Consider the following 25,611-nt stretch of genomic DNA (forward strand, 5'->3'; position numbering starts at 1 on the left):
CTGCCTCAATCTCCCAAGTAGCTGGGACTACGGGCATGTGCCGCCACACCAGGCTAATTTTTTTTTGTATTTTTAGTAGAGATGGGGTTTTACCATTTTCACCAGGCTGGTCTCAAACTCCAGACCTCAAGTAATCCACCTGCCGTGGCTTCCAAAAGTGCTGGTATTATAGGCCTATATTTAATATTTATTTCCAATATTTACATTGGAAATCTGAATCTGTACCAATACATCCAATTCTTAAAGTTCTTTCTTGCTTTCCTTCAATTCATATTTGTATATCCCCTTTTCATAGTGAAAATCCTATTTTCCAACAATATCAATATATTTACTCATTTTCTCAATTCTGTAATGCATCTAAAATTATTTCAGAATTGCTTCACTACTGCAAAAAAAAGGTAGTAAAAAGAGTTAGGATGCTTTGCATTTCTTACAATGCCATCCAAGGTGGAGGGTATGTGGTCAGATACTGTCTTTGCAAGTCTCTTGGATATTTCCCCCTTCCTTTAATGCTGTTCTTTTATTCATTTAAAATACAATTGGGTTCATTTGCTTCAGTTTGCTTTAGTTTGTCATTCACTCCTTACTGATGTAATTTTATTTTATTTTTTTGAATATGTGGCATATCAATATGTCAAAATTAAAGAGAAAAGGTATACTCATTGACGTGCCACTCCTTTCCATGCTCATTCTACCCCATTCCTTCCTACTCTTGTAGGTTCATTGGCTTTGGTTATCCTTTCTGTATTTCTTTTTGTAGAGATAAACCAATGTAAGTGAATTATTCCCCCTTAAGTCTTACACAAAAGGTAGCGTATTGTATTTTTCTTTTGTGTTTTTCATTTAACAATATCTCCTGGAAATCACTCTTAATCAGTCATAGAGATCAATCTTGCTCTGTTCCCAGCTGCATAGTTCTCCATTATTTGTATGTATCATTGTCTATTTATCTAATTTCTTATATTTGACCAGTTAGGTAGTTTCTAATATTTTACCATAATAAGTAATGCTGTAGTTAATAGCCTTGTGCATATATTTTCATTTTGTTGGATGTATATCTTCAGGGTAAATTTCTAGGAGAGGAATTATTGAAATGAAAGGTGAACGTATGTGCAATTTTGTAGATGTTGCCAAATTTCCTTCCATTTGTGTTGTAATCTATTCCCTTCCGTCAAAGTGCCTGTTACCCATAGCCTTATGTCAGAGTGTATTGTCAAGCTTTTAAATCTTTGTCAGTGTGATGGGTTTGAAATGGTATTTCAGTGTGGTTTTAATTTTCATTTCTCTAATCTTGATCAAGTTGAAAATCCTCTACTTTTTGAAGTAGGAGGATTGCTAGTACAGCAACATAACTTAAAATTCAAGGTGCTACTAAAGGATACATTTTTGTTTACATTTGGCCTTTCAGACTCTTTGATCAGACTACAAACTTCAGTCAGTAGAAGAAGCCCAATCTTATCTTTGAGCAGAGAATAGAAATTTGTTGGTACTTAAAAAACTTCCTTTGGACAACTCTGCCTTTACATTTCTCTTCTTTTCTTATGTTACTTCTAGGTTGGCCAGGTTCATGGTGGCTTGATGGGGATTATTCAGAGAGCTATGGTCAAGGCTTGTCCTCATGTCTGGTTTGAACGCTCAGAAATGAAGGATCGACACCTGGTTACTAAGAGGTAAGCAGTCAAATTACTCAGCAATCACTGGAGTAGCATAAAACGAGCAGCACTGACTCTCAAAACTAAAACAGAGCTCTGTTTGCAGTTGGATTTTTTCTGGCAAATCACCTGTCTTAGCCAGATTTTAGAAATATATAATTCTGTAGTCATGGTGGGGTATGTGCTGGGATTAGAAGGCCAATGTGTTTATATTGCTGTGACTTAGATATAGCCCAGTTGCTGAATTTGCAAAGTTAAAAATTACCACCTTTAAATTAGATATGTTCTCATTTGAGTATGAGCAATCAAAAAAATAAATTAGGTATGTTTACTTTACCTCAATTTAAAAAAGTATACAAAAAGGAAAAAAATTACCACCTTGAAGATTAAATAATTAATAATTACTTGCTAAATAAATAGATGATTAATTAAGTGTTTGCTGGATGACTGTTCTCACTTAAATCCAGCTAGAAGCTGGGCATGGGGTCTGACATCTATAATCCCAGCACTTTGGGAGGCCAAGGCGGGATAATGGCTTGAGCCCAGGAGTCTGAGACCAGCCTGGGCGACAGAGTGAGACCTCATCTCTACAAAAAATAAATAAAATTAACTGAATATGGTGGCACATGCCCGTGGTCCCAGCTACTTAGGTGGAAGGATTGCTTGAGACCACGAGGTTGAGGCTGCAGTGAACTGAGATTACACTACTGCCCTTCAGCCTGGGCAACAGGGGGAGACCTTGTCTTGAAAAAAAAAAAAAAGTCCAGCTAGAGACAGAGAAATGGGAGAAGGAACCTCTGGGGTTTGGGGTAGAGATGAGCTATTAGAAACCTTGGTTAGGAAACAGCTTTTGGCCTGAGGCCTTTAACTGAAGGCACATTGGTTGTTGCTTCTATAAACACAAATGTGGTCCATTACTCTTAAGAGTATAATGAAAAGTACTTGCTGAAGTTAGAAAAAGGATTCCCTATCTTGAGATCATTTGGCAGTGGGACACTCCGGCAGCTGTAATCTGGCTACCTCAGCTCTTACCAGGTCTGGAGAGAAGAGTTGGGAATATAGGGTTGGCTGCAGGGAGGACAGGACCTGAGCCTGGAAGAACGTCAGTCTTTCTCAGCTTCATGGTGTGCATTTAATAGGAAAGTTCAACCTGAATCACTTAAGGGTTGTCTTGTACTTAATGGCCATAATGCATTTAGGTCCAGCAACCCAATATTCCCGTTTTTCAGATGAGAAAACCTAAGTACGTGGAGAAGAGCACAAAGTTCATGACATGGAGGCTCCAGAGTCCATGTCATATGACTGTCTAGTATTCAAAGAGTAGGTGAAGACACTGAAAATCACTTACTTTGGTCTAGGCATGGTGAGGCTTTGGTCTGGGCACAGTTGCTCATGCCTGTAATCCCAGCACTTGGGGAGGTTGAGGCAGGTGGATTGCTTGAGCTCAGGAGTTCGAGACCAGCCTGGGCAACATGGTGAAATGCCATCCCTACAAAAAATATGAAAACTTAGTTGGGCGTGGTGGTGCACATCTGGGGTCCCAGCTACTTGGGAGGGTGAGGAGGGAGGATTGTTTGAGCTCAGGGGATGGAGGTTGCAGTGAGCTGAGATTGTGCCACTGCACTCCAGCCTGGATGACAGAGTGAGACCCCATCTCAAAAAAAAAAAAAAAAGAAAAAAAAAAGGGAAAATCACTTACTTTGAAATTAGAGAAATTGTAATGGTGCAGACCTTCTTATGCTTTTTAAGAAAGGAAACAACTCATATTTATTTCTTTTACCCATATCTCAATTCTTTTCTCCTTATTGCTTCACAGTTGTGCCAGTAAAGTACAAAGAATATCAAAAAGGACATCCACTTCTCTCTTTGTAAAGGTGGAATTTTGATCCTTTATATTTTTTCACAGACTAAAAGAACATATTGCTGATAAGAAGAAATTACCCATATTAATTTTTCCTGAAGGTAAGAATGGGACTGCCTTTTGAGCCACAGTTGATAACAATAAACCACCAAAAGTGTGTGAGGAATAGAATTGCCATCGAATTGACCATCTTAGCCCAGATCTCTGCTCTAATAGGAATGAGGTGGCATTCTCTGAGCTACTAATTCCTTGCTTTCTTTTGAGATTTGATAGAAATCATGTTACCTTTTTAATTCAATAGTCATTTCTGGGTAATGAACTCAGAGCAGAATTGTCCATGGCTTTAAGAGTTGCATGTATTGAAATTTTCACCTGTTGATAAGAAGTTGTACCCATAGGCCCATAGAGTGTTCAGTAGAAAAGTAAAAGCTTGTTAAACCTTCTTAGTTGGAACTATGAGATTACTACTTTTGCAATGGTTGGTTTGTGATATGGTAGTACAATGCCTGTAATTTTGATATTTTAAATTACTTTATATCAAACTAATTCCTTTTAATGTTTATTTTAAAAATGACTGCCTTTAAAAATATTCACACTCCTACTCTCACTCTCTTGCAGGAACCTGCATCAACAATACTTCAGTCATGATGTTTAAAAAGGGGAGCTTTGAAATTGGAGGAACCATACATCCAGTTGCAATTAAGGTAAAACATACAATAATAATAATAATAATAATAATAATAAAGATATTGGATTGGTAACTTTATTTTGGTAGCATTTCAAACTTAAAATTTGCAAAAATGAGGAGCACTTGTATGCTGTTTTCGGATGCACCAGTCCTGTGCACTTTGCCTTCTCTGCTTTCTCGTGTGCTCTCTTTATCTGTAGATAGATGTGTACTGGGGGACTCTGTGCCAGGTGTTGTCTTTGTTCATAGTGTTAAGCGAAACAGTTGCTGTCCCTGCTTTAATCAGCCTTCTAGTTAAGTGTGGAGACAGATATTTAATAGTCACATAAATAACTCTTGTTGCTCAGCTCTGTGGTTCTATTTAGAAAAACAGTCAACTCTAGTCAGATGTATTAGCTAGCTTGGTTTACTTTTTTTTCTTGATAAATTCTATCAAGTGAAGTAACTTCCTTTTTTCTTAGAGTCTGATAAAAATGTTTGGCCTACCACCTTAAAAATATTAGGCACGGATGAGAAACCACCCTTAGTTAATAACTGGGATGTATTTTCTTTTCTTTTCTCTCAGTATAACCCTCAGTTTGGTGATGCATTTTGGAACAGTAGTAAGTACAACATGGTGAGCTACCTGCTTCGAATGATGACCAGCTGGGCCATCGTCTGTGACGTGTGGTACATGCCCCCCATGACCAGAGAGGTATTTCTTAGCTTATACTTTATCTAATCGGGTAAAGGCAAGGAGATCTTCACGTGAAAACCTAGGTGTCTCCCTTCTCCATGTCATGCTTTTCTGCTTTCTCAGCAACTGAGTCATTTTTTAAATAATGTATTTAGCTCACTTTAAATCGGACCATTTTATATTTAGAGCCTCTTTTTCATAATGGTTTTACAATTGCTGTTGGTTTATTGAACCTATAGATATTATCTTGGGTAAGACTAATGAAGAGTGATAAATATATGCACATGGGAAAAAATTAAGCAATACAGCACTGCATTTTCTTGATAGAACAAATTATATTTGCTATGATTGACTAAGAATAGAAAGCATTTGAGCTGAAGCATGAATCTTATATTTTAAAACAAATATAAATGATTATGAGATGGTATTAAAAACTCAATACCCAAGCTGTTCTTTTAATTTTTTTTTTTTAACCAGGAAGGAGAAGATGCAGTCCAGTTTGCTAACAGGGTTAAGTCTGCTATTGCTATACAAGGAGGCCTGACTGAACTTCCCTGGTAAGAGATCTTTCAGAAGTACTATCGCTGTTTTTTTGTTCGTTTTTTGTTTTGAGACAACGCCTCACTCTCTTACCCAGGCTGGAGTGCAGTGGCACAATCATAGTTCACTGTGTCCTTGTCCGCCTGGGCTCAAGGGATCCTCCCACCTTAGCCTCCTGAGTAGCTGGGACTACAGGTGCTTGCCACCATGCCCAGCTATTTAAAAACTTTTTTGTAGAGATGGGGTGTCCCTGCATTGCACAGGCTAGTCTCAAACTCCTGGGCTTGAACTCCTGCCTCAGCCTCCCAAAGTGCTGGGATTATAGTCATGAGCCACTGTGCCTAGACTTTTTTTTTTAATTAAAAAAAACTCTGCTAATAATGCATTTATCATCCTAGTTAGTTATAGGTTTAGCTGAAAGTAATAGTGGTTTATACATAACAATGGCTTAAGTAAGATAGAAGTTCATTTCTCACTTAAACATAACCAGTCATGGCTGGTAACAGCTCTGTCTGTATTGCTTGACTCTCCTCAATTTGTGTTTCTCTTATGGTCCAAGATGGCTGTTCCAGCTCTATTGTGTGTGTACAGCAAATGGCTATGAGGAAGGAGTTTTAAAAAAGACACACTCATCTCTAAGAGCACAAGTTGAAAATTATGTATTCTACTTTTACTCGTATCCATTGACTAATACTCAAGTCATGTGATAACACTTAGCTGCAAAGCAAGCTGGGGAATGTAGTCTTGTTCTGGATGGCCATAAGCCTATCTCACATTTGGGGTTATTTTTCTGAAGAAGAAAGGGAGAACGGATTTGGGAATGGGGTGGGTATTGGGAGGCAAGGGGCTACTTAAAGGCTCACTCATATTTAACTCTGCTATAACTATATTATAAGAAAACTGAACAACTTGAAAGAAGTGAAATTTTAATTATGGATCACTTTAGTTTTGGTTTTGGCTTTAGTTTTGTTTGTCTGAGGAAGACTGAATGTAGGTGAGTGTATTAGTCTGCTTGAGCTACCAGACAAAATACAGTAGTTTCCTGTGGATAATGGGGGATATGTTCCAAGAGCCCTAGTAAATTCCTAATACCTTGGATAGTACAAATCCTATATAGACTATGCTTTTTTCTATATGTACATAGCTATGATAAAGCTTAATTTATAAATTAGTCATAGTGAGAGATTAACAACAATAACAACTAATAGAACAATTATAATAATACACCGACTAATAAAAGTTATGTGAATGTGGTTTCTTTCTTTCTCAAAATAGCTTAATATTTTCAGACCATGGTTGACTGTGGGTAACTGAAACCATGGAAAGCAAAAGCTTGGATAAGGGGAGAGTTAGTGTACCACAGACTGGGTGGCTTAAACAACAGAAATTCATTTTCCCACAGTTCTAAAGACTGGAAGTTTGAGATCAGCATGATCAGTTTTTGGTGAGGTTTCTCCTCTTGTGTTGCAGATAGCTGCATTCTCCTGTGTGCTTATATGATCTCTTTTTTGTGCAGGCATGAAGAGAGAGGGTGCAAGTTCTCTAGTATTTCTTTTTATAAGGGCACTAATCCCATCATGAGTACCCCACCCTCCTGACTTCATCTAACCATAATTACCTCCCACAGGATCCATCTCCAAATACCACCACGTTGGTAGTTGGGGCTTTAACATATGAATTTTTGGAGGGACAAAAACATTCAGTCTGTATCAGTGAAGGTTAACTATATTTACATTATAATGGGAGATTGAATTCTTTTTTTTCTTTTCTTTTTTTTTTTTTTGAGACAGAGTCTGCTCTGTCACCCAGGCTGGAGTGCAGTGGCATGTTCTGGGCTCACTGCAACCTCCCAGGTTCAAGCAATTTTCCTGCCTCAGCCTTCCAAGTAGTTGAGACTACAGGTATGCACCACCATTCCCAGCAATTTTTTTTTTTTTTTTTTTTTTTTTTTTACTAGGGATGGAGTTTCACTGTGTTGGCCAGGCTGCTCTTGAACTCCTGACCTTAGCCTGCCAGAGTGCTAGGATTACAGATGTGAGCCACTGAGCCTGGCTGGGAGATTGGATTCTTATTTACATACAGGATGTTAAATTAGCAGGCTGTCACAAAACAGTCTATACTTAAAGTCTTATAAAGTTAATAAAGTCCCTGCTGTCTTTCTTGGTGTTTCAAAAACAGTTTGCATGAAGAGTTTATTTGAAGCAATTGTAGCAATGTTTCTAGGAGCAGGATTTGGCCAACTGATTTAGGCTGTCAGTCAGGAAACCAAGGACCCTCCTGAACTAGCACAGGATGGTTTAAGGTGTCAGCCTCTAGAAGAAGGGCTGGCTGGATATTATACAGTAAGCATTTACTTCACATCATTGACAGATTCTTGTAGGTTGTGACTTTAAGCACAATGACTTTATAGTAGGTTCTGGAATAAATAACATCATTTTGTTCAATGTTATTTCTTTATAATGTCGATGAGAAAAAAATTAGGTTTTGTTATACATCATTTTGTTTAAAGTTGCAGTTTCTAAGAAGCTATCAACAATGTTCAGGGAGGACTTACTGTACTCCATTATGCAAGGGTGGTGAATATCACTAAAATATTTATCCATTCACAAAGTGTGAATACAACTAGTTGCATCCAGGTAAACCAGTTTCTGATATCCATTATGATAATTAACAAGCCACTAATTTCTACAGTGAAAACTCATTTCTAAAATTTGTTATGTGGCCGGGCACAGTGGCTCACGCCTGTATTCCCAGCACTTTAGGAGGTGGAGGTGGGCAGATCATGAGGTCAGGAGATTGAGACCATCTTGGCCAACATGGTGAAACCCTGTCTCTACTAAAAATACAAAAATTAATGGGGTGTGGTGGTGCACGCCTGTAGTCCCAGCTACTCGGGTGGCTGAGGAAGGAGAATAGCTTGAATCTGGGAGGTGGAGGCTGCAGTAAGCCAAGATCCCACCACTGCACTCCAGCCTGGGCGACAGAGAGAAACTCTGTCTCAAAAAAAAAAAAAAAATTGTTATGCAAGGGCTGGGCACAGGGGCTCATGCCTGTAATCCCAGCACTTGGGAGGCTGAAGTGGGTGGATCACCTGAGTTTAAGAGTTCGAGACCAGCCTGGGCAACATGGTGAAGCCCCATCTCTACAAAAAGAATACAAAAATTAGCTGGGTGCTGTAGCGTGCACCTGTAATCTCAGCTACTCCAGAGGTTGAAGTATGAGAATCCTTGAAACCAGGAGGTTGAGGCTGCAGTGAGCCGAGATTATGCCACTGCACTGCAGCCTGGGTGACAGAGCAAGACCCTGTCTCAAAAGTTAAATAAATAAATAAAATAAAATTTGTTATGCTAATTAACGAAGCTTGGGAAATCAATGAGCAATAAAGATAAAGATAGCTGAAGCCATTAGTGGCAGCTGTGAAAGGCAGCCTTCTGATTAAATGCTGGCTGACTATCGTGGAGTATGAATTCTTGACCAACAAGGTCTATGACTTGAATTCCATACACCCTGGAGTACGAAACTGACTAGCCTTAAGGTATAGGTTAAGACTAAACATTTGTATCACACTATCTACATTGGAATATATTAAACAAAATGACAGACACCATAACATCATAAAACTATATAAAACTACCTTGGTCCACAAATGTTGTCCTAGCAGCCTAGTTTTATGTGTAATGAGTTCCTTTTCCTTATTCATTTTTTAAAAACTCTTTACTCACCCTTTGTCTTACCTGACACCCAGCCCTCCTGCTCCTACTCTGAAGTCAGTGTCTGTAGTCTCAGATACAGAGGAAGGGAAAAGAGCTTTGAGAGACAAAAACAACCCAGAGGAGTCAGCCAAGTACAGACTCTCCATCAGATTGGCTGAATAAAATGATCCTCAGAGCTACCACTTTCCTTTTATCAGGCCATAAGCAATTGTACAATAAAAATTACTTTTAATTACCTAGCCTCTTAAAAAAAAAAAGAAAGTGGCCTCATTGCCCTTCTAGATATATTTGTCATGTACTTACTGGATATGAATTAACATATCTAGATTGCATTTTTCATAGATTGAGTGAAAATATAATTTTATGATCTTAAACTGGCCCTTATATATGGTTACTGCCTTCCTTAAGAACTAAGATCTACTGCTATTGCAAAGGGGAATTGGGTAAAACTTTGAAGTCTCTAGGGGTAGCAAGTCACAGTTTAGGTGTTTAGCACAGCATGAGGTTTACTGGGTCCTTGGGAACTGTACAAACTGTACAAAAATGTAAAAAGTACAAAAATGGTGTCAGATCGCTCAAGACTTAAATTTTTGCCTGTTTTGGGCTTGGATCTCGTGAAAGGAGAAAAGCCTTTCTTATCTCTCCCTCCTTTCCTTAGTTCTCACTATTCAGAATTCAGGTAAGTGCTCTTAATAGAAGAAGCTCATTTGGATAAAAGAGGCTTATGTGGACAATTCTGTGGACCTAACAACAATTTATAATCTTGTTTCTTGAAAACCGCCCACAACTGACCCCCTGGATTATCTGTGGATCGCAGTCTGTTTTTAAGTTGAGGACTGATTGCTGTGTCTCAGATTTGACTCTAGAAGCCAGAACATTGCAGTGGTCTCAGGCAGGTGTCTCTATGGAGGTCAAGTTCTGTCCTCATGTCATTGAGTTCACTGGCTAACCTATGATCATCCATCATCATCAGAAAGCATTTGGTAAACATGCATGCTTGACTGGGTTAAAAGTAAACAGTCACAGTATAAAGTAAGCAAGTTCTCAGCTCATGCTCTCCTTGGAGTTAAAATCTAAAACATTAGATTAGGAGGGAGACAGTGACCTCTGATAGTCCAGTCTACTCCCAGCAACTCCAGTTTGTTATTTCTTGGGGTGTAATCCAAAGAAGGAAAAGCATACAGAGTTCTTATACCCAGGCAGGCATATGTTTTCTCTACTCTGGAGAGAGTTCAAAGATTTGCAGGCCCTGAATGAAGGAATGCTGCTTACATAGGCACTTACTTCTAGTTGAATGCAGTTTATGATTTTGTTGTTTGTTTTATTCTGAGTCTGTTTATGAAATATAAAAGATTATAGATACTGGAAATATGATGTTTTGAATGAAAATACAACTTGTTAAACATAGATAGGGTTAGATTTGAACAACGATTTTTTAAAAAATGATTATTTATCTTTAACAAATTTACCCACACATATACAGTACCCTTACCATTTCTTCTGCATATATTTTCGGTTTTCCTGTGGTTTTCTAGTAAGACATAGGTAGATGAATACCAGTATTTTGTTTTCCTGAGGGAACAAAATAGAGAAATAATCCAGTTTTAATAATCTTTGTTTCAATCCAAATATATACATATATATTTTTTGAGATAGAGTTTTGCTGCTGTTGCCCAGGCTGTAGTGCAATGGCGTGATCTTGGCTCACTGTAACTTCCACCTCCCAGGTTCAAGCAATTCTCCTGCCTCAGCCTCCCAAGTAGCTGGGATTACAAGCATGTGCCACCATGCCTGGCTAATTTTGTATTTTTAGTAGAGATGAGGTTTCACCATATTGGCCAGGCTGGTCTTGAACTCCTGATCTCAGGTAATTCACCCACTTGGCCTCCCAAAGTGCTGGGATTACAGACGTGAGCCACTGCACCTGGCCAATCCAAATATTTAATACAGCACCCCTTAACTTCTAAAGAGAAACTGAGTTGGAGATATTGTTACTTATTTTAACCAAATATCAGAGAGATTGTTCCTTTAATGTACATTTAGCAAGTGGTAGGGCAGAGACTGAAACCTGGGTCTTCCTGTGTCCAAATCCAGTGTTCTTTCTCTTATTTCATCCCAGCTGCCTCAGTGTCATGGCATCATGCTGCATGTGACTATTAAGTTAACTCTTTTAAATCACCACTGTAAAGTATCGTTTATGTATTTGTCTTTCTGTTCGCAGGGATGGGGGGCTAAAGAGAGCAAAGGTGAAGGACACCTTCAAGGAAGAGCAGCAGAAAAATTACAGCAAGATGATTGTGGGCAATGGATCTCTCAACTGAGTGGATGGATGACAGCCTGTAGATATACTTGGCTTTCTAGAACTAGTCCTTAGAAATGGAATGGCTTTATTTTTTTTTGTTTTGTTTTATTGTTTTGTTTTTATTATTGTTAATCTTTTCTACAGAATGATTGTCTCTACCTCTTTATGCCAGAGGCAGAACCTACAGGTGCCCTTTTTGGCTTTTGTTATTGTTATAACATTAGCCCCATGGATCGTAAGGTGGTTTACTGAGTTAAAACAGATTCTGCTTTTATAAAATGATGGTGTCACTGTTGACTGAATGAAATATTTGTACAGGAAAAAGTGTGTGTAAGGTGTGTTTGGAACTCATCGATAGGGTAATTCTCAAAAAGTGCCCAAACTTTCTTTCTGTGCTTAGCCTTGCCACTTTCTTGAGTCACTTAACTGGTGAGATTACACATCAGTGCAAGATGACCATTATGGTATGGTCTACTTACTGTAAGGCTGAAAGGAAAAATGGAGGATTATATTTAGGAAAAGGGATAACTCTGTGGCCACCTGCTCCGAAAGTCAAAAGAAAATGTAAATTAGTGTTATTAGCGTGTTGGAAGAGAATACTATTCAGTAAGCTTTGCCAAAGAACAGTGAGTCAAAGTTAATGTGTGTGTGCATTTATATGTAGGCAGCTCGTAGACACATTTTAGCCAGCAACTGACAACAAAGCGCTTACTTTTCCTTGTTTGAATGCTGTAGATCTATACCTAGTTCCCTCCCATCTACTGATTTGTTTGTTTTTGTAACCAAACATATTTTCAGATAGAAGGAGCCTTAAAAAAAAATCACATTGAGTATCTTAAGTATGAATGAATGAGAGTGTGTGGAGCTGCCCCTCACCCTCCACCCCTTTGTGTTTTATTCCTGAATTTTCCCAGTCTCTTAAACAGATAAAATGACTGATATTATAATTACCTTTTGGAAACTGAGCCTTAATTTTTTTTTTAGAGGGGGAAATAAGTTTTTCCCAACTCACACAGCATAAGCAATGTTTGACAGCAATATGATGCCATTGTAAACTCCTGAGAGTATTATATCTGTTCTGGTAACTGTATACAGAACGTGAAACTGTCTTCTCATGACTATAAATAAATTCTATATTTCTAAAGGCGTGTTGCATTATGTCTCCCTCCCTCCCCCCTTTTCTGGTTTTGAGTAAGTTAAATTCATTCTTATTACAAACAAGGGTTGTTTGATTTTCATTTCAGTGGCATGGTTAGATTTTATTGGACTGGAACAAATGGGAAACAAGAACATGAGCCACAGACTCCCCTGCCTCCACCTGCTTAAATCTTGTTTTTTTAGCCGAGTTATTTGGACTCTGGCCCTGTGAACTCCACCTTGAGCAAAGTCACAGACTACAGTCATTTTGCAGGTGAATTCAAGCAATTACATCTAACTATCTAGGTAGGCCTGGCATAGCACTATCAGTGTATATACTCTTCTTATCTAGCTAGCTAGTTGGATTTTATCCCAAAAGGAAACTTGCAAACAGGTTACTCTCCTGGTCGTTCACCTCTCTGTTCTCACTCTCCCCACTTTCCCTTTGTTGTTTGTTTAAATTTTGTCCCACAAACTCTAGTAGGAGTGATCTTGACTGAAAATTAGCAAGTCTAAATATGTATGTTGGGTGACTTTTTGTCTTATTTATTTTTTCTCAGAAAAAGGAGTGCCTTTTTTTAAAAAAAGAATTTTATGTTAATTGTGGCTTGAATTAATAAATCTATTTCATTAGCCCAGTTCTCAGAAAAGTGTATCTTTCCAAGAGCACTGTAAAAATACCAGTACCTGGGCCTTGCTCTGACTTTGGTCTTCCAGCAGTGTGCAGGCCCACTCTGCCCCGCTGGCCTCACTCAGCCTTTCTCTTTCATCATTGTTCACCTCACTTTCATCCACCTTCTTCCCTTGTCCCCAAACCTAAAAAAACCAAAAAACAAAAACACAATGCTATCATGTATTCACTAGGTAACCTAATAGTGTCTCAGTCAGAGCTTTTGTCTCGTAGGTCTGATTCACACAACTGGTTTCCAGGTTGCTTAAGGAACTGCCTTGTTGTTGAAACCATGTTTTTGGGAAGCTGATATTGCTCAGATTTAGCATATGCTCCTTGGAACTCCTTTTACGTTTGCTTTCCCTAATATTATTCCATACCCACTTCAGAGATACTGTGTCCAGAGTTTAGTATTCCTGAGTCTTCCGTAATTATAAGGCAATATGAAGGGAAGGCAGGATTTGGTAGAAAAATCTCATCAGATAAATAAGACCTTTCATCTAACCCTTGCATACGTTCATGAATTGAGCCTTGAGGTTGCCCTATTTTTATTTCAATTATTTGTTATGTGGTCATATTTATAGACAGCAGGTTCTAGGAATGCCAAGGGTTTCTAAAATATCATGCCACATTCTGAGATTGGATGAGCAGCCATGTGTGAAACAGTAAATATACTCAGAGCGCAGGGGAAATAGTTTTGGATGCCACTCTGGGGCAAAGAACAGTCTCAGGGGAAGTTTCCTTATGTCAACAGACTATCCAAGGTGTAGTCACCTTTGTCTTGGTGATTTGCATGATCTCAGTGCGTATGTTGCAGTCTGCACGTTCTGTTGACATTTTAACTTACATGATAAGGATTATTGATTTCCTGTGATTACAAATAATGTATTGTAGTCATGAGGACTGCCTCTTGGCCAAAGCTGCTCTCAGGTTTTTTTTTCCTTAAATGTGGCATCACTGACCTGAACTGCATCATGATAGAAAAGGGTAGGTTATGATGGGAGGTTAGGCCGGGGGTGGAGGTGTAGTGGAGGGAAGTGGGGAAGGGTGTTGTGGGGAGGAGGATGGGGGGCAAGGCTGGGATCTGGGATTGATACTGCTAGGGGCCCTGATAAGTATCTTCACAAAAGCTGTGTGTTTGCTTTTGTTTTTTAACACCTGTTTCTAGTGGATTGATACAAATGATTTAAAAAAAAATGGTTAAGATAATGGGATAGAGAGTCATAAAACATTTTCTTTTCTTTTTTCTTTCTTTCTTTTTTTTTTTTTTGTGATAAAGTCTCACTCTGTTGTCCAGACTGGAGTGCAATGGCGCAATCTCAGCTCACCACAACCTCCGCCTCCTGGGTTCAAGTGATTCTCCTGCCTCAGCCTCCTGAGTAGCTGGGATTACATGTGCTACCATGCCTGGCTAATTTTTGTATTTTTAGTAGAGATGGAGTTTTACTGTGTTGGCTAGTATGGTCTCGAACCCCTGACCGATCTACTCGTCTCAGCCTCCCAAAGTGCTGGGATTATAGGCATGAGCCACCATGGCTGCCCAAGCTTTTTTTTTTTTTTTTTTTTAATTGCACTTTCCTTTTGTAATGCTCAGCAAATATTTGTTATTATTACTACTGCTGTAAGCAAGAATTGGTGATTGGCTCATAATGTCTTCTACTGGCCATATGTCTTCATTAGCTCAGTTCATGTTCATACCCCTTTTTATTGGTGATAGATTGTAACTTCTCAATCCTATGTCTTTTCCTTCAGAATTAGCCCTTGTTCCTAAATAAAATAATTTCAGTCATCCACAACAGTGTCTTGCAGACGTATTTTTCAAAATTGGGCTGTCTAGGGAAAGGGCTTTCCTTTGATTTTGTTGCTTTCTTTCCTCTTGTATAGTGGCTGTGCCCAAAATGTAAGGAAAATCAAGAAATTGTAAAATATCAGGCTATTCATATTAAATATAAAACATAAAGTAATATTTAAATTAATTCGTGGCTTGTAAAAACTTTGGAAGCTTATATAATGAACTAATGGCACATAATTTCTGAATTTTAATTAGACTCTGTTGATATTTGAAACATCAGCCTTAGCATACCTATTTTAAAATTATTATTAATTGATACATAATTGTATATATTTATGAGGTACAGTGTGGTATTTTGATACATGAGTACAATGTGTAGTGATCAAATCAAGATAATTAGCAAATCCATCACTTTAAACATTTACCATTTCTTTATATTGGAAACATTAAAAATCTTGTCTTTCAGGTATTGAAAATATACAATAGGCCAGGCGTGGTGGCTCACATCTGTAATACTAGTACTTTGGGAGGCTGAGGTGAGCTGATCACCAGAGATCAGGAGTTTGAGAGCAGCCTGGCCCACATGGTGAAACCCCATTTCTACTAAAAATACATAAATTAGCTGGGCATGGTGGTGTGCACCTGTAATCCTAGCTACTCGGGAAGCTGAGGCAGGAGAATCGCTTGAACCCAGGAGGTGGAGGTTGCAGTGAGCCGAGATCACACCACTGCACTCCATTCTGGGTGACAGAGTGAGACTCCATCTCAAAAAAAAAAAAAAAAAATATATATATATATATATATACACACACACACATATACACAATAAATTGTTAACTATAGTGACTCTACAATGCTATATAGAACACTAGAATTTATTGCACTTATCTGGCTGTAATTTTGTAACTTTGAACCAATTTCTCCCTATACTCCCCTCCATCCTACCCTTCTCAGCCTCTAGTAATCACTATTCTACTCTCTACTTCTATGAGATCAACTTTTTTTAGCGTCAACATATGAGAGAGAACATGTGGTATTTATCTTTCTGTGCTTGGCTAATTTCAGTAGCCATTAATGTCCTCCAGCCTCAGCCAGGTTGCTGTGAATGACAGGATTTCATTCTTATTTATTTATTTATTTTTGTTATAGATTTCATTCTTTTTATGGCAGAGTAGTATTCCATTGTGTATATATACCACATTTTCTTTATCCATTCATCTGTCGATAGACACAGATTGATTCCATATCTTGGCTACTGTAAACAGTGCTGTAATAAACATGGCAATGCAGATATCTCTTTGATGTTTTGATTTTCTTTCCTATGGATAAATACTCAGTACTAGGATTGCTGCATCATATGGTAGTTCTATTTTTAGTTTTTGAGGAACATCCATGCTGTTTCCTATAAAAGCTGTACTAATTTAGGTCTTTACCAACAGTGTATAAGAGTCCCCCTTTCTCTGCACCTTTGCCAGCAGTTGTTACTTTTTGTCTTTTTGATAATAGCCATTCTAACTGAGGTGAGATGCTATCTCATTGTGGATTTGATTTGCATTTTCTTGATGATTAATTATGTTGAGCATTGTTTTGTAAACTTGACCATTTGCATATCTTCTGACAGATGTCTATTCACATCATTTGCCCATTTAAAATCAGATAATTATTATTATTTTGCTATTGAGTTTTTTAAGTTCCTTGTATGTTCTGGATATTAATCTCTTGTCAATGGTTGGGTGCAGTGGCTCACACCCATAATCCCAGCATTTTGAGAGGTGGAGGTGAGAGAATAGCTTGAAGCCAGGAGTTTGAGATCAGCCTGGGCAACACAGTGAGACCCCGTCTCTACAAAAAAATTTTTTTTTATTTAAATCAGCTGGGCATGGTTGTGCATGTCTGTAGTTCTAGCTACTTGTAAGGCTGAAGCAGAAGGATCACTTGAACTTAGAAGTTTGAGGCTGCAGTGAGCTATGATCACTCCACTCTAGCCTGGGTGACAAGAGTAAGAACTTGCTCAAAAAAAAAAAAAAAAAAAAAAATCCTAGCTTTGCACAGTGGCAGTATCGTAGCCAATGAGGTTTATACAAGGTGTGATTATTGCTAATTAAAACTTTTCACAATAACTTGCTGTGATGACTTGCAATATAGTTGGCATTGGCCGTTTTTGATAGTCTCTATGGAGAATGATAAACAAACAAAACAAGCAAAAAATTCCCTTGTCAGATGATTAGTCTGCAGAAATCTTTTCCCATTCTGCAGGTTGTCTCTTTAATCCATTTATTGTTTTCTGTGCTGTGCAGAAGCATTTTGGGTATATACGATTCCATTTGTTTATTTTTTCTTTTGTTTCCTTTGCTTTTAAAATCTAATTCATAAATTTTTTGCTCAGACCAATGTGCTGAAGCTTATCTGCTGTTTTCTTCTAGTAGTTTAATAGTTTTGGGTGTTTAAAGAAGACCAATGTCCTCAAGCATTCCCCCTGTTTTCTTCTAGTAGTTTCACTGTTTTCAGTTTTTCATTTAAGTCTTTAATCTGTGTTGAGTTGACTTTTGTACTAGGGATCTAGTCTCATTTTTCTACACATGGATATCTAGTTTTTCTAGTACCATTTATTGAAGATACTGTCCTTTTCTCATTGAATGTTTTTGGCACCTTTGTAAAAAATTAGTTGGCTTTAAGTACATGGATTTATTTCTGCATTGTCTGTTCTGTTCCATTGGTCTATTTTTATTTTTTTATGCCAGTATCCTGTTGTTTTGGTTAATACAATTTGGTAGCATATTTTGAAGTCAGGTAGTGTGATGCCCATAGATTTATTCTTTTTGCTTAAAAATCATATGGTTTTTGTTTTTCATTTTGTTGATGTGATGTATCACATTTATGGATTTGCATATATTGAGCCATCTTTGCATTCTTGGGATTAAATCCAACTTGATCATGGTGTATATTTTTTATGTGCCGTTGAATTTGGTTTACTAGTATTTTGTTGAGGATTTTTACATATTTGTTCATCAGAGATTTTGGCCTATAATTTTCTATTTTTTGTTGTGACTTTGTCTGGTTTTATTATCAGAGCAATGCTGGCCTCATACAATGAACTTGGAAGAACTCTCTTCCTTTCAATTGTTTTGGAATAGTTTGAGAAGCAGTGATATTAGTTCTTCTTTAATAATTTTGTAGAATTCAGCAGTGAAGTCATTTGGGCTTGGATTTTTCCTTTATTGGGATATTGGAAAATGTTTTATTACTCATTCAATCTGATTGCTTGTAATTATTCTGTTCATGTTTTTCATTTCTTCTTGGTTTAGTCTCGGCAGGTGGTATGTGTCCAGAAATTTATCCATTTCTGTTAGGTTATCCAATTTGTTAGCATAGGGTTGTTCATAATAGTTTCTAGTGATCCTTTGTATTTCTGTGCTACCAGTTGTAATGTCTTTTTATTCACTTCTGATTTTATTTATTTGGGGTTTTTCTCTTTTTTCTTAGTCTACTGTTCACTTTCAAATTTTGTTTATTGTTTTGAAAAAGCAACTCATTGTTTCATCTATTTTTGTACATTTTTTTGGTCTCATTTCATTTATATTTGCTCTGATACTATTATTTATTTTCTTCTACTGCTTTTGGATTTGGTTTATTCTTGCTTTTCTTTCTTTTTTTTTTTTTTTTTTCTTTTAACTTATCTCTATTTGTTACAACTTTAAGCAGAATGTGACTCGAGCACTACATTTCCATCCACAAGACTGGCTCTGAGTTATTTTTGAACCGCTTATGATATGCTTAGGTAGGCTAATAACTGCTCCTCCAAACAATACTTTTCTTTGGAAAACAAGCCCTGTGGAGAGTTCCATCAAGTTGCTTCAGTTTAACCTATTTCTAGGGGACTAGTACATGCAGAATTGGAAACTACAGGGGATGAAAAGTTCAGAAAGTAGATCCTACAAGATATAACAAATACTTTTCTTCTAAACATCAAGGTATAACTTGGGAACACTTTGATAATAAGATTTGGTCTACTAAGGAATCCGACTTGATAGCTAAACACTTTAGACCACAAAGTTAACGTGTTACATATATCTTACAAGTACACGTTACCTCGATCTGTTAATGAAAGCCAATGTGAAACTGAAAAAGCATTACTAGCTCTGCTTTACTGCCTAAAATATCACAGCATCGCTTAGAAGTCGACAGAAATCTTTATCTTCCCCTTAAAGTAGTTGTTGTCATCCCATACAGACTTTTTAATGTTAACAAAAATAAAGAAAAGCATCCTTGAAAATACATTATTAGAGGAACTGTAGAGTATTGAACAGATAAGGCATCCCTCAGCTGGAGCTTAGTTTACTTCGATGTGTGATGTGTCATCATCTCCTTCGAGGGGTGGCATTTCTTCAGTTACAGCTGCACTGGTATCATCAGCAGTAGGGTCATCTTCATCAATACCTAGACCAAGTTTGATCATCCTGTAGATCCTGTTAGCATGTGTCTGGGGATCTTCCAGACTGAAGCCGGAAGACAGGAGCGCAGTTTCATAAAGCAAGGTGACCAGATCCTTCACAGATTTGTCTTTCTTATCAGCCTCTGCCTTTTGCCTTAAGGTCTCGAAAAAATATGGAACGCTTCTCGAATTTGCAGGTCATCCTTGCACAGGGGCCATGCTAATCTTCTCTGTATCGTTCCAATTTTAGTATATGTGCTGCCGAAGCGAGCACTATTCTTGTTTTTCCAATTCCTTGGGGTGCACTGTTATTTATTTGAAATCTTTCTACTTTATGGATGTATGTGTTTACTGATGTAAGCTTTGTTCTTAATACTGCTTTTCTATATCCTATAGATTTCGGGTGTTGTATTTCCATTTTTATTTGTTTAAAGAAATTTTTAAATTTTCTCTTTAATTCCATCATTCACTCATTGGTCATTCAGATTCATCTTGTTAATTTCCATATATTTGTATAGCTTCTCAAGTTCCTCTTATTGACTTTTAGTTTTATTCCATTGTGGTCTGAAAAGATATTAGATGAGATTTTGGTTTTTAAAAATTTGTTGGGACTTGTTTTGTGGCCTAATGTATGGTCAGTCATAGAGAATGTTCCACGTGCTGATGAGAAGAATGTGTATTAAACAGTTGTTGAATGAAATTTTGTTAACGTCTGTTAAGTCTTTTGGTTTATGTTATGTTTAAATTTGATGTTTCTTTGTTGATTTTTTGCCTCGATGATCTCTTCAATGCTGAGAGTGGGGTCTTGAAATCCCCTCTATTATTTTATTGTAGTCTATCTCTCCTTTTAGATCTAATAATATTTGCTTTATATATCTGGATACTCCCACGTTGGGTGCATATACAGTTACAGTTGTTATCCTGTTGCTAAATTTATCCCTTTATCAGTAAATATTAACCTTCTTTCTCCCTTTTTTAATAGTAGGTTTTTCTTTTACTTAATGCATATTTTTTATCAGATACAACTGTAGCTACTCCTGTTCACTTTTGGTTTCTGTGTGGATTATCTTTTTCTATCCCTTCGATTTTTGTTTATGTGTATTTTACAGGTGAAGTGAGTATATAGATGGGTGTAGGCAGTATATAGTTAGGTCATTTAAAAAAATCCATTCAGCCAGTGTATATCTTTTGATTAGGGGATTTAATCTGTTTAAATTCAAGGTTATTATTGACAGGTAAAGACCTTATTCCTGTTATCTTGTTAATTGTTTTCTAATTGGTTTGTATAGCCCCTGTTCTTTTCTTTCTCTCTTATCATTTATCTTTGAAGTTTGGTGGTTTTCTGTGGTTATAAGATTTGATTTATTTCTCTTTTTCCTTTGTCTATCTGGTGTATCAGTGGGTTTTATGCTTTCATGTTCTTTCATGTGTTTTCATGATGGTAGTTATTGTTCTTTCGCTTCCAGATGTAGAACTCCCTTAAGCACTTACTTTAAGGCAAGCCTAGTGTTGATAAATTCCCTCAGTTTTTGCTTGCCTGGGAAAGGCTTTGTGGACTTCGTTTTTCAAGGATAGCTTTCCTGGGTATAGTATTCTTGGCTGACATTTTTTTTTGTTAATGCACTTTATCACCTCATTCTTTTTGTCCTGTAAGGTTTCTGCTGATAAATATGCTATTAGTCTAATGGAAATTCTCTTATATGTAACTTGACATTTTTCTCTTGCTGTTTTTAGAATTCTCTGTGTCTGTGACTTTTGACAATTTTACTATATGTGCCTTACAGAGGACCTTTCAGGGTTGAATCTATTTGGGAATCTCAGTTTCTTGGATCTGGTTGTCTGTATCCCTCCCAAGACCTTGGAAGTTTTCAGCTGTTAATTCATGAAATAGATTTTCTATGTATTTTTGCATCTCTTCTTGCTATAGTTTGAATATTTGTCTCCCCCAAATTTCATGCTTTATGATGCCCAGAGTCCTGTAGTCTTTCCTCATTCTGTTTTATTCTTTTGTTTTTGTTGTTGTCTGCCTAGGTTATATCAAAAGACCCGTCTTCAAGTTCAGAAATTCTTCTGCTTGCTCTGGTTTTTTGTTGAAGGTCTCCATTGTATTTTTTATTTCATTCATTGAATTCTTAAGTTTCAATATTTATTTCTGTTTGTTTCTTTTATTCTATCTATCTCTTTGTTAGATTTCTTATTTGGATCATGAAATATTTTCCTGATTTTGTTGAATTGTCTATATGTATCTGGCATCTGATTGGAGAAGATTGGTTAAAGTGGTGGGAGAAGCTATAGAGAACGATGCAAGCCTTCTTGAAAGGTCGGAAGGTCTTGCAAAAGCTTCAGGAGTAATGCAGCTATGTTAATTCCAATCAGCTCCCCAAACTGGGCTAAAAGCTTTTGAAGACAGTGGGATTCTCCTATACTACAGGAATCTACAGTTGTAGTTCAGGCAGGTAGGGGCCTTCTACTTACCTTTTCACCATAAGGGGAAGTCCTTCCTGGATCTGAGCCAATCTCAATGGGAGAGATAGGGTGGCAGGGGCAGGGTGCCTTGCTCCCCTCTCTTTGCTGCCATCCTGGGCTTCTGTGCTCCACAAGGCTTTCACCAGTCCCTTTCTATACTCCAGTGTTGTCCCTCAGACACTACAGTTGGATTTTAGTTGTTTATTTGTTGTTTTGGTTGTTTTTTGTTGGGAGGGAGGGATAAGTGCCAGGCAATTGTAGTCAGCCATCTTGTTAATGTCCTTTATTTCTCTTTAGGTTTTTTTAAATCCCCAGTCACCCCCTCCCACCTTTTTTTTTTTTAAGATGGAGTCTCCATCTGTCACCCAGGCTGGAGTGCAGTGGCACGATCTTGGCTCATTGCAACCTCCGTCTCCTAGGTCAAGCAATTCTCCTGCCTCAGCCTCCTGAGTAGCTGGGATTACAGGCATGCACCACCACCTCCAGATAATTTTTGTATTTTTAGTAGAGACAGAGTTTTGCCATGTTGGTCAGACTGGTCTTGAACTCCTGACCTCAGGTGATCCACCCACCTTAGCCTCCCGAAGTGCTGGGATTACAGTCATGAGCCACTGTACCCAGCTTTATTTCTCATTTTTAAGTTATATCTAATTTTTTTTCAAATGTGGTTACTCTCATATAGTTTTGAAGTACCTTATGCTTATTGATTTTATATTTCTAAGTAATTCATTCCTCTTAATTGCCAAGTAGTTTTAAATCTTTAGGGGAAAGTTATTTTTCCCTTTCACTCAGCAGTAAGGTTTGACACAAGCAATTTAGCTTGCTTACATCTGGAGATGGGGATGGATGATTTCTACTTTACTCTTACACAGAAGTTATAGTCCTTTGATATCTCACCTTCAAAGGAAGACTCTAATTAGACTTCCCATCTTGGACAGGACTTCAATTTTCTGTTTTGTCCTTTAGGCCCTTGAGGCTCTAGAAACCAAAACTTGAGTTTGCCTGGTTCAGCCAATGCCTGCAAAGGATACGACAACTGCTGGGCTCTCTGTTCTGCTTACTTCTCTGGGAATTGATCTTCCTTTAGTCCTTGACTTGAGTAGTCCTAACTTTCTTGCTAGTTACAGAAAAATTCAAAATCAGTTTCTTTTATCATATAGGAAGTGAGTGAGTACTTGTTGCTAAAAATAAAAGTTCTAGAAAGAGACAACTTTAAATTTAAAAAGTACTTTCTCTGAGTGTTTTACTCTAGATTAAAGCCATATTTTAATATAAAAAGAAAAACTTCTCCCTTAGAATCATTATTATTCATTTGCAAATTAAACATTTTGCTGAAAGGTTTTATAAGATAAAGCAATTTATAGGAGATCTGAACTAACACATATGTGTAAGATTTTGATGTTGGTGGAGAATACAAAAACCCAACAGCAGGAAGTCAGCTGAAAGAAGCTACCAGGTTAGTGGTGTTCTTGGCATCGTGGGTGGGTGGTGAGTTTTCAGGCTGTGCATGTTACAGCCTAGGCTGAGGATCCCATCAAGGATTTTGATGGCCCTCCATGGTCATAAATTCCTGTTGTAAGCACTTCTTGCTGTTATGAGAAGCATATAGTAATTCAGATTACTTGCTGGCTCTTGGTTCTATGTCTGGAAAAGATGTCTGGGAGAACGCCGAGAATAAAAAATGTATACTCTGTCTTGGTGACCTAAAACATTTCAGATCCCTTTGCTCTCTAAGATGTGATTGGGCAGTGGATATCAGAAAGAGCAGAACCAGTTAATCTCCTCTCAAGGTGAAATATATGTTTCTTATAAAAACAGGTGAATTTAAACTTTTTTGAGAACCTTTGAAAATTGTATGCCTTGGCTTAATTAAGATATACCCTTGGTGATTACACAAATCAATTAGGGATCACAGGTTAGAGTTGGGTACGTTTTCAAATCATTGTTTCTCTAGTTTTATGAAGGAAAACACCTGTATTTGGTGTTTACGATTCCTACACGGTTCTGGGTCTGAGGATACAACAATGACAAAGAAAGACAAAAACCCTGGGCTATGGAAATCCACTGAAGCAGGTGGAAAATAAAAACAGAATCAAGAAATATGTTTGGATGAAAATGTCATAGGGGATTTAGCGTGCCTTTGAACTTTTTTGTATACGTTTGGGATAGTAAATGCCTAAGCATTCCTTTGAAAGAGTTTACAGAAAAGTATACTTCCCTTACAACTAAAGTGTGTGTCAAGGGGATTGAACTTTGTGACTAGGAGCTGGGAGTGAAGCTGGCATCTATGGAATGCACACGTGACACTGCTCATGTGCTGAGTCACTTGTGGGGTTGACCTTGGTTCAAACCCTGTTTTTCATTGCAACCATTCTTTGATAAAGGCAGTCCTGATGTCTGTTGCTAAATCAGGCACGAGTGAACCTGTTGAACTTCCTAACTAGAAGGAATTTTCAGTGCTGATTGTAAGGCAGGTTCTAAACTGTTTCTGCAGAACCAGAATTTTTTTTTAGGATAGGCAGAGAAATGACTTTGGAAATCCTGTTCCATCCAGCCAGTTCTGCAGATATTTGGTTAACCAATGGAGTGGTGAATGAAATACCATAGCTTCACCTAGTAAATTTGTTGGTCTAATAGCTCTCTTTGGTAACTGCTTCTGTTTGACAATTATCCTCTTTAGACATTTACACATATTTTATAAAACACATACTGTAATTCAGACTCTGTTAGTCCTGAGGCTCTTTGCTGCCCAAGACAGGAACTTGCCACTCAGGATCTTAGAAGAATCTGGAAGTGGAGACAAGCACCACTAAACCACAAGAGGAAGTGGCAAGGCCCTGTTTCTCAGCCCAGGAACAAAGTGCTGTGGGAGTGTGGAGAAGTGATTAATGTTGGGTGGAAGGGTGTGTAGAAGGGAGGACATGAGTGTGCCTTGGAGAATGAGTAAGTGCTCTGCAGTGAAGTCAGGAAACGTGCAGGTGATTCCTTGTTTTGTACATGTACTGTCCTCCCCAGGCCCCATACCTTGGAGAAAAAAAAAATAAAACACATACGAGAGGGTTGTTTATAATCCTAGATGTTTTTGACTCCGAAATGCCCCCTGTTCTTATTTTGGAGCCATTTATCACTTTCCCAGCATCACCACCGTAGCCCAAGCCATCATCGTCTCTTACCTGGGCTACAGTAACTCTTCTAATGGATCTTCCTGCCTCTTCTCTTGTTTTCCAAATAGTTTGGTAAACAGAAGCTAGTGTGGTAATTTCAACTCATACATTGAATCATTTATCTGCGGTGCCCTTTTCATTGTATCAGGAGGTATGTACTTTTGATTTGAGCCATGACTGAGGCACAGTACTCTGGGTGCTTGATTAAGGTGGTGATATGGTTTGGAGCCGTGTTCCCCTACCCCAAATCTCATATTTAATTGTAATCCTCAGTGTTGGGGGTGAGACCTGGTGGGAGGTGATTGGATCATGGGGGTGGATTGCTCATGAATGGTTTAGCGCCATCCTCTCGGTGCTGTTCTCATGATGATGAGTGAGTTCTCACAAGATCTGGTTGTTTAAAATTGTGTGGGACCTCCCCCCTCCCTCTTTTCCTCTTGCCCCAGCGACATGATGTCTGTGCTTCCCTTTCACCTTCTATCATGATGGCAAATTTCCTGAGGTTTCCCTAGAAGCAG

At 37.9% G+C, this 25,611-nt stretch overlaps 1 protein-coding gene and 2 non-coding genes across 3 annotated transcripts in view; 2 read left to right on the forward strand and 1 right to left on the reverse strand.

Annotated features, from left to right (window-relative positions):
- Nucleotides 1–12,576, forward strand: part of GPAT3 (glycerol-3-phosphate acyltransferase 3) — a 73,321-nt gene extending 60,745 nt beyond the window's left edge. Inside the window, exons 7-12 of the mRNA XM_012447061.3 lie at nt 1,555–1,670; nt 3,559–3,614; nt 4,132–4,217; nt 4,767–4,895; nt 5,355–5,434; nt 11,352–12,576. Of these exons, the coding sequence (XP_012302484.1) occupies nt 1,555–1,670; nt 3,559–3,614; nt 4,132–4,217; nt 4,767–4,895; nt 5,355–5,434; nt 11,352–11,451 (567 nt within the window). The 3' untranslated portion in view covers nt 11,452–12,576. The remainder of the gene's footprint in view (nt 1–1,554; nt 1,671–3,558; nt 3,615–4,131; nt 4,218–4,766; nt 4,896–5,354; nt 5,435–11,351) is intronic.
- Nucleotides 12,577–17,071: 4,495 nt separating this feature from the next.
- LOC135272242 (U4 spliceosomal RNA) lies at nt 17,072–17,211 on the forward strand. Its single transcript, XR_010340324.1, has one exon. It is a non-coding gene; the product is annotated as a U4 spliceosomal RNA (small nuclear RNA).
- A 2,419-nt stretch (nt 17,212–19,630) lies between these two features.
- Nucleotides 19,631–19,737, reverse strand: LOC135271920 (U6 spliceosomal RNA). The gene has a single exon (XR_010340042.1). It is a non-coding gene; the product is annotated as a U6 spliceosomal RNA (small nuclear RNA).
- Between the last annotated feature and the right edge of the window lie 5,874 nt (nt 19,738–25,611).

Source organism: Aotus nancymaae, unplaced genomic scaffold, assembly GCF_030222135.1.
Source record: "Aotus nancymaae isolate 86718 unplaced genomic scaffold, 86718_ANA_hifiasm-v0.15.2.pri h1tg000006l, whole genome shotgun sequence".
Taxonomy (NCBI): domain Eukaryota; kingdom Metazoa; phylum Chordata; class Mammalia; order Primates; family Aotidae; genus Aotus; species Aotus nancymaae.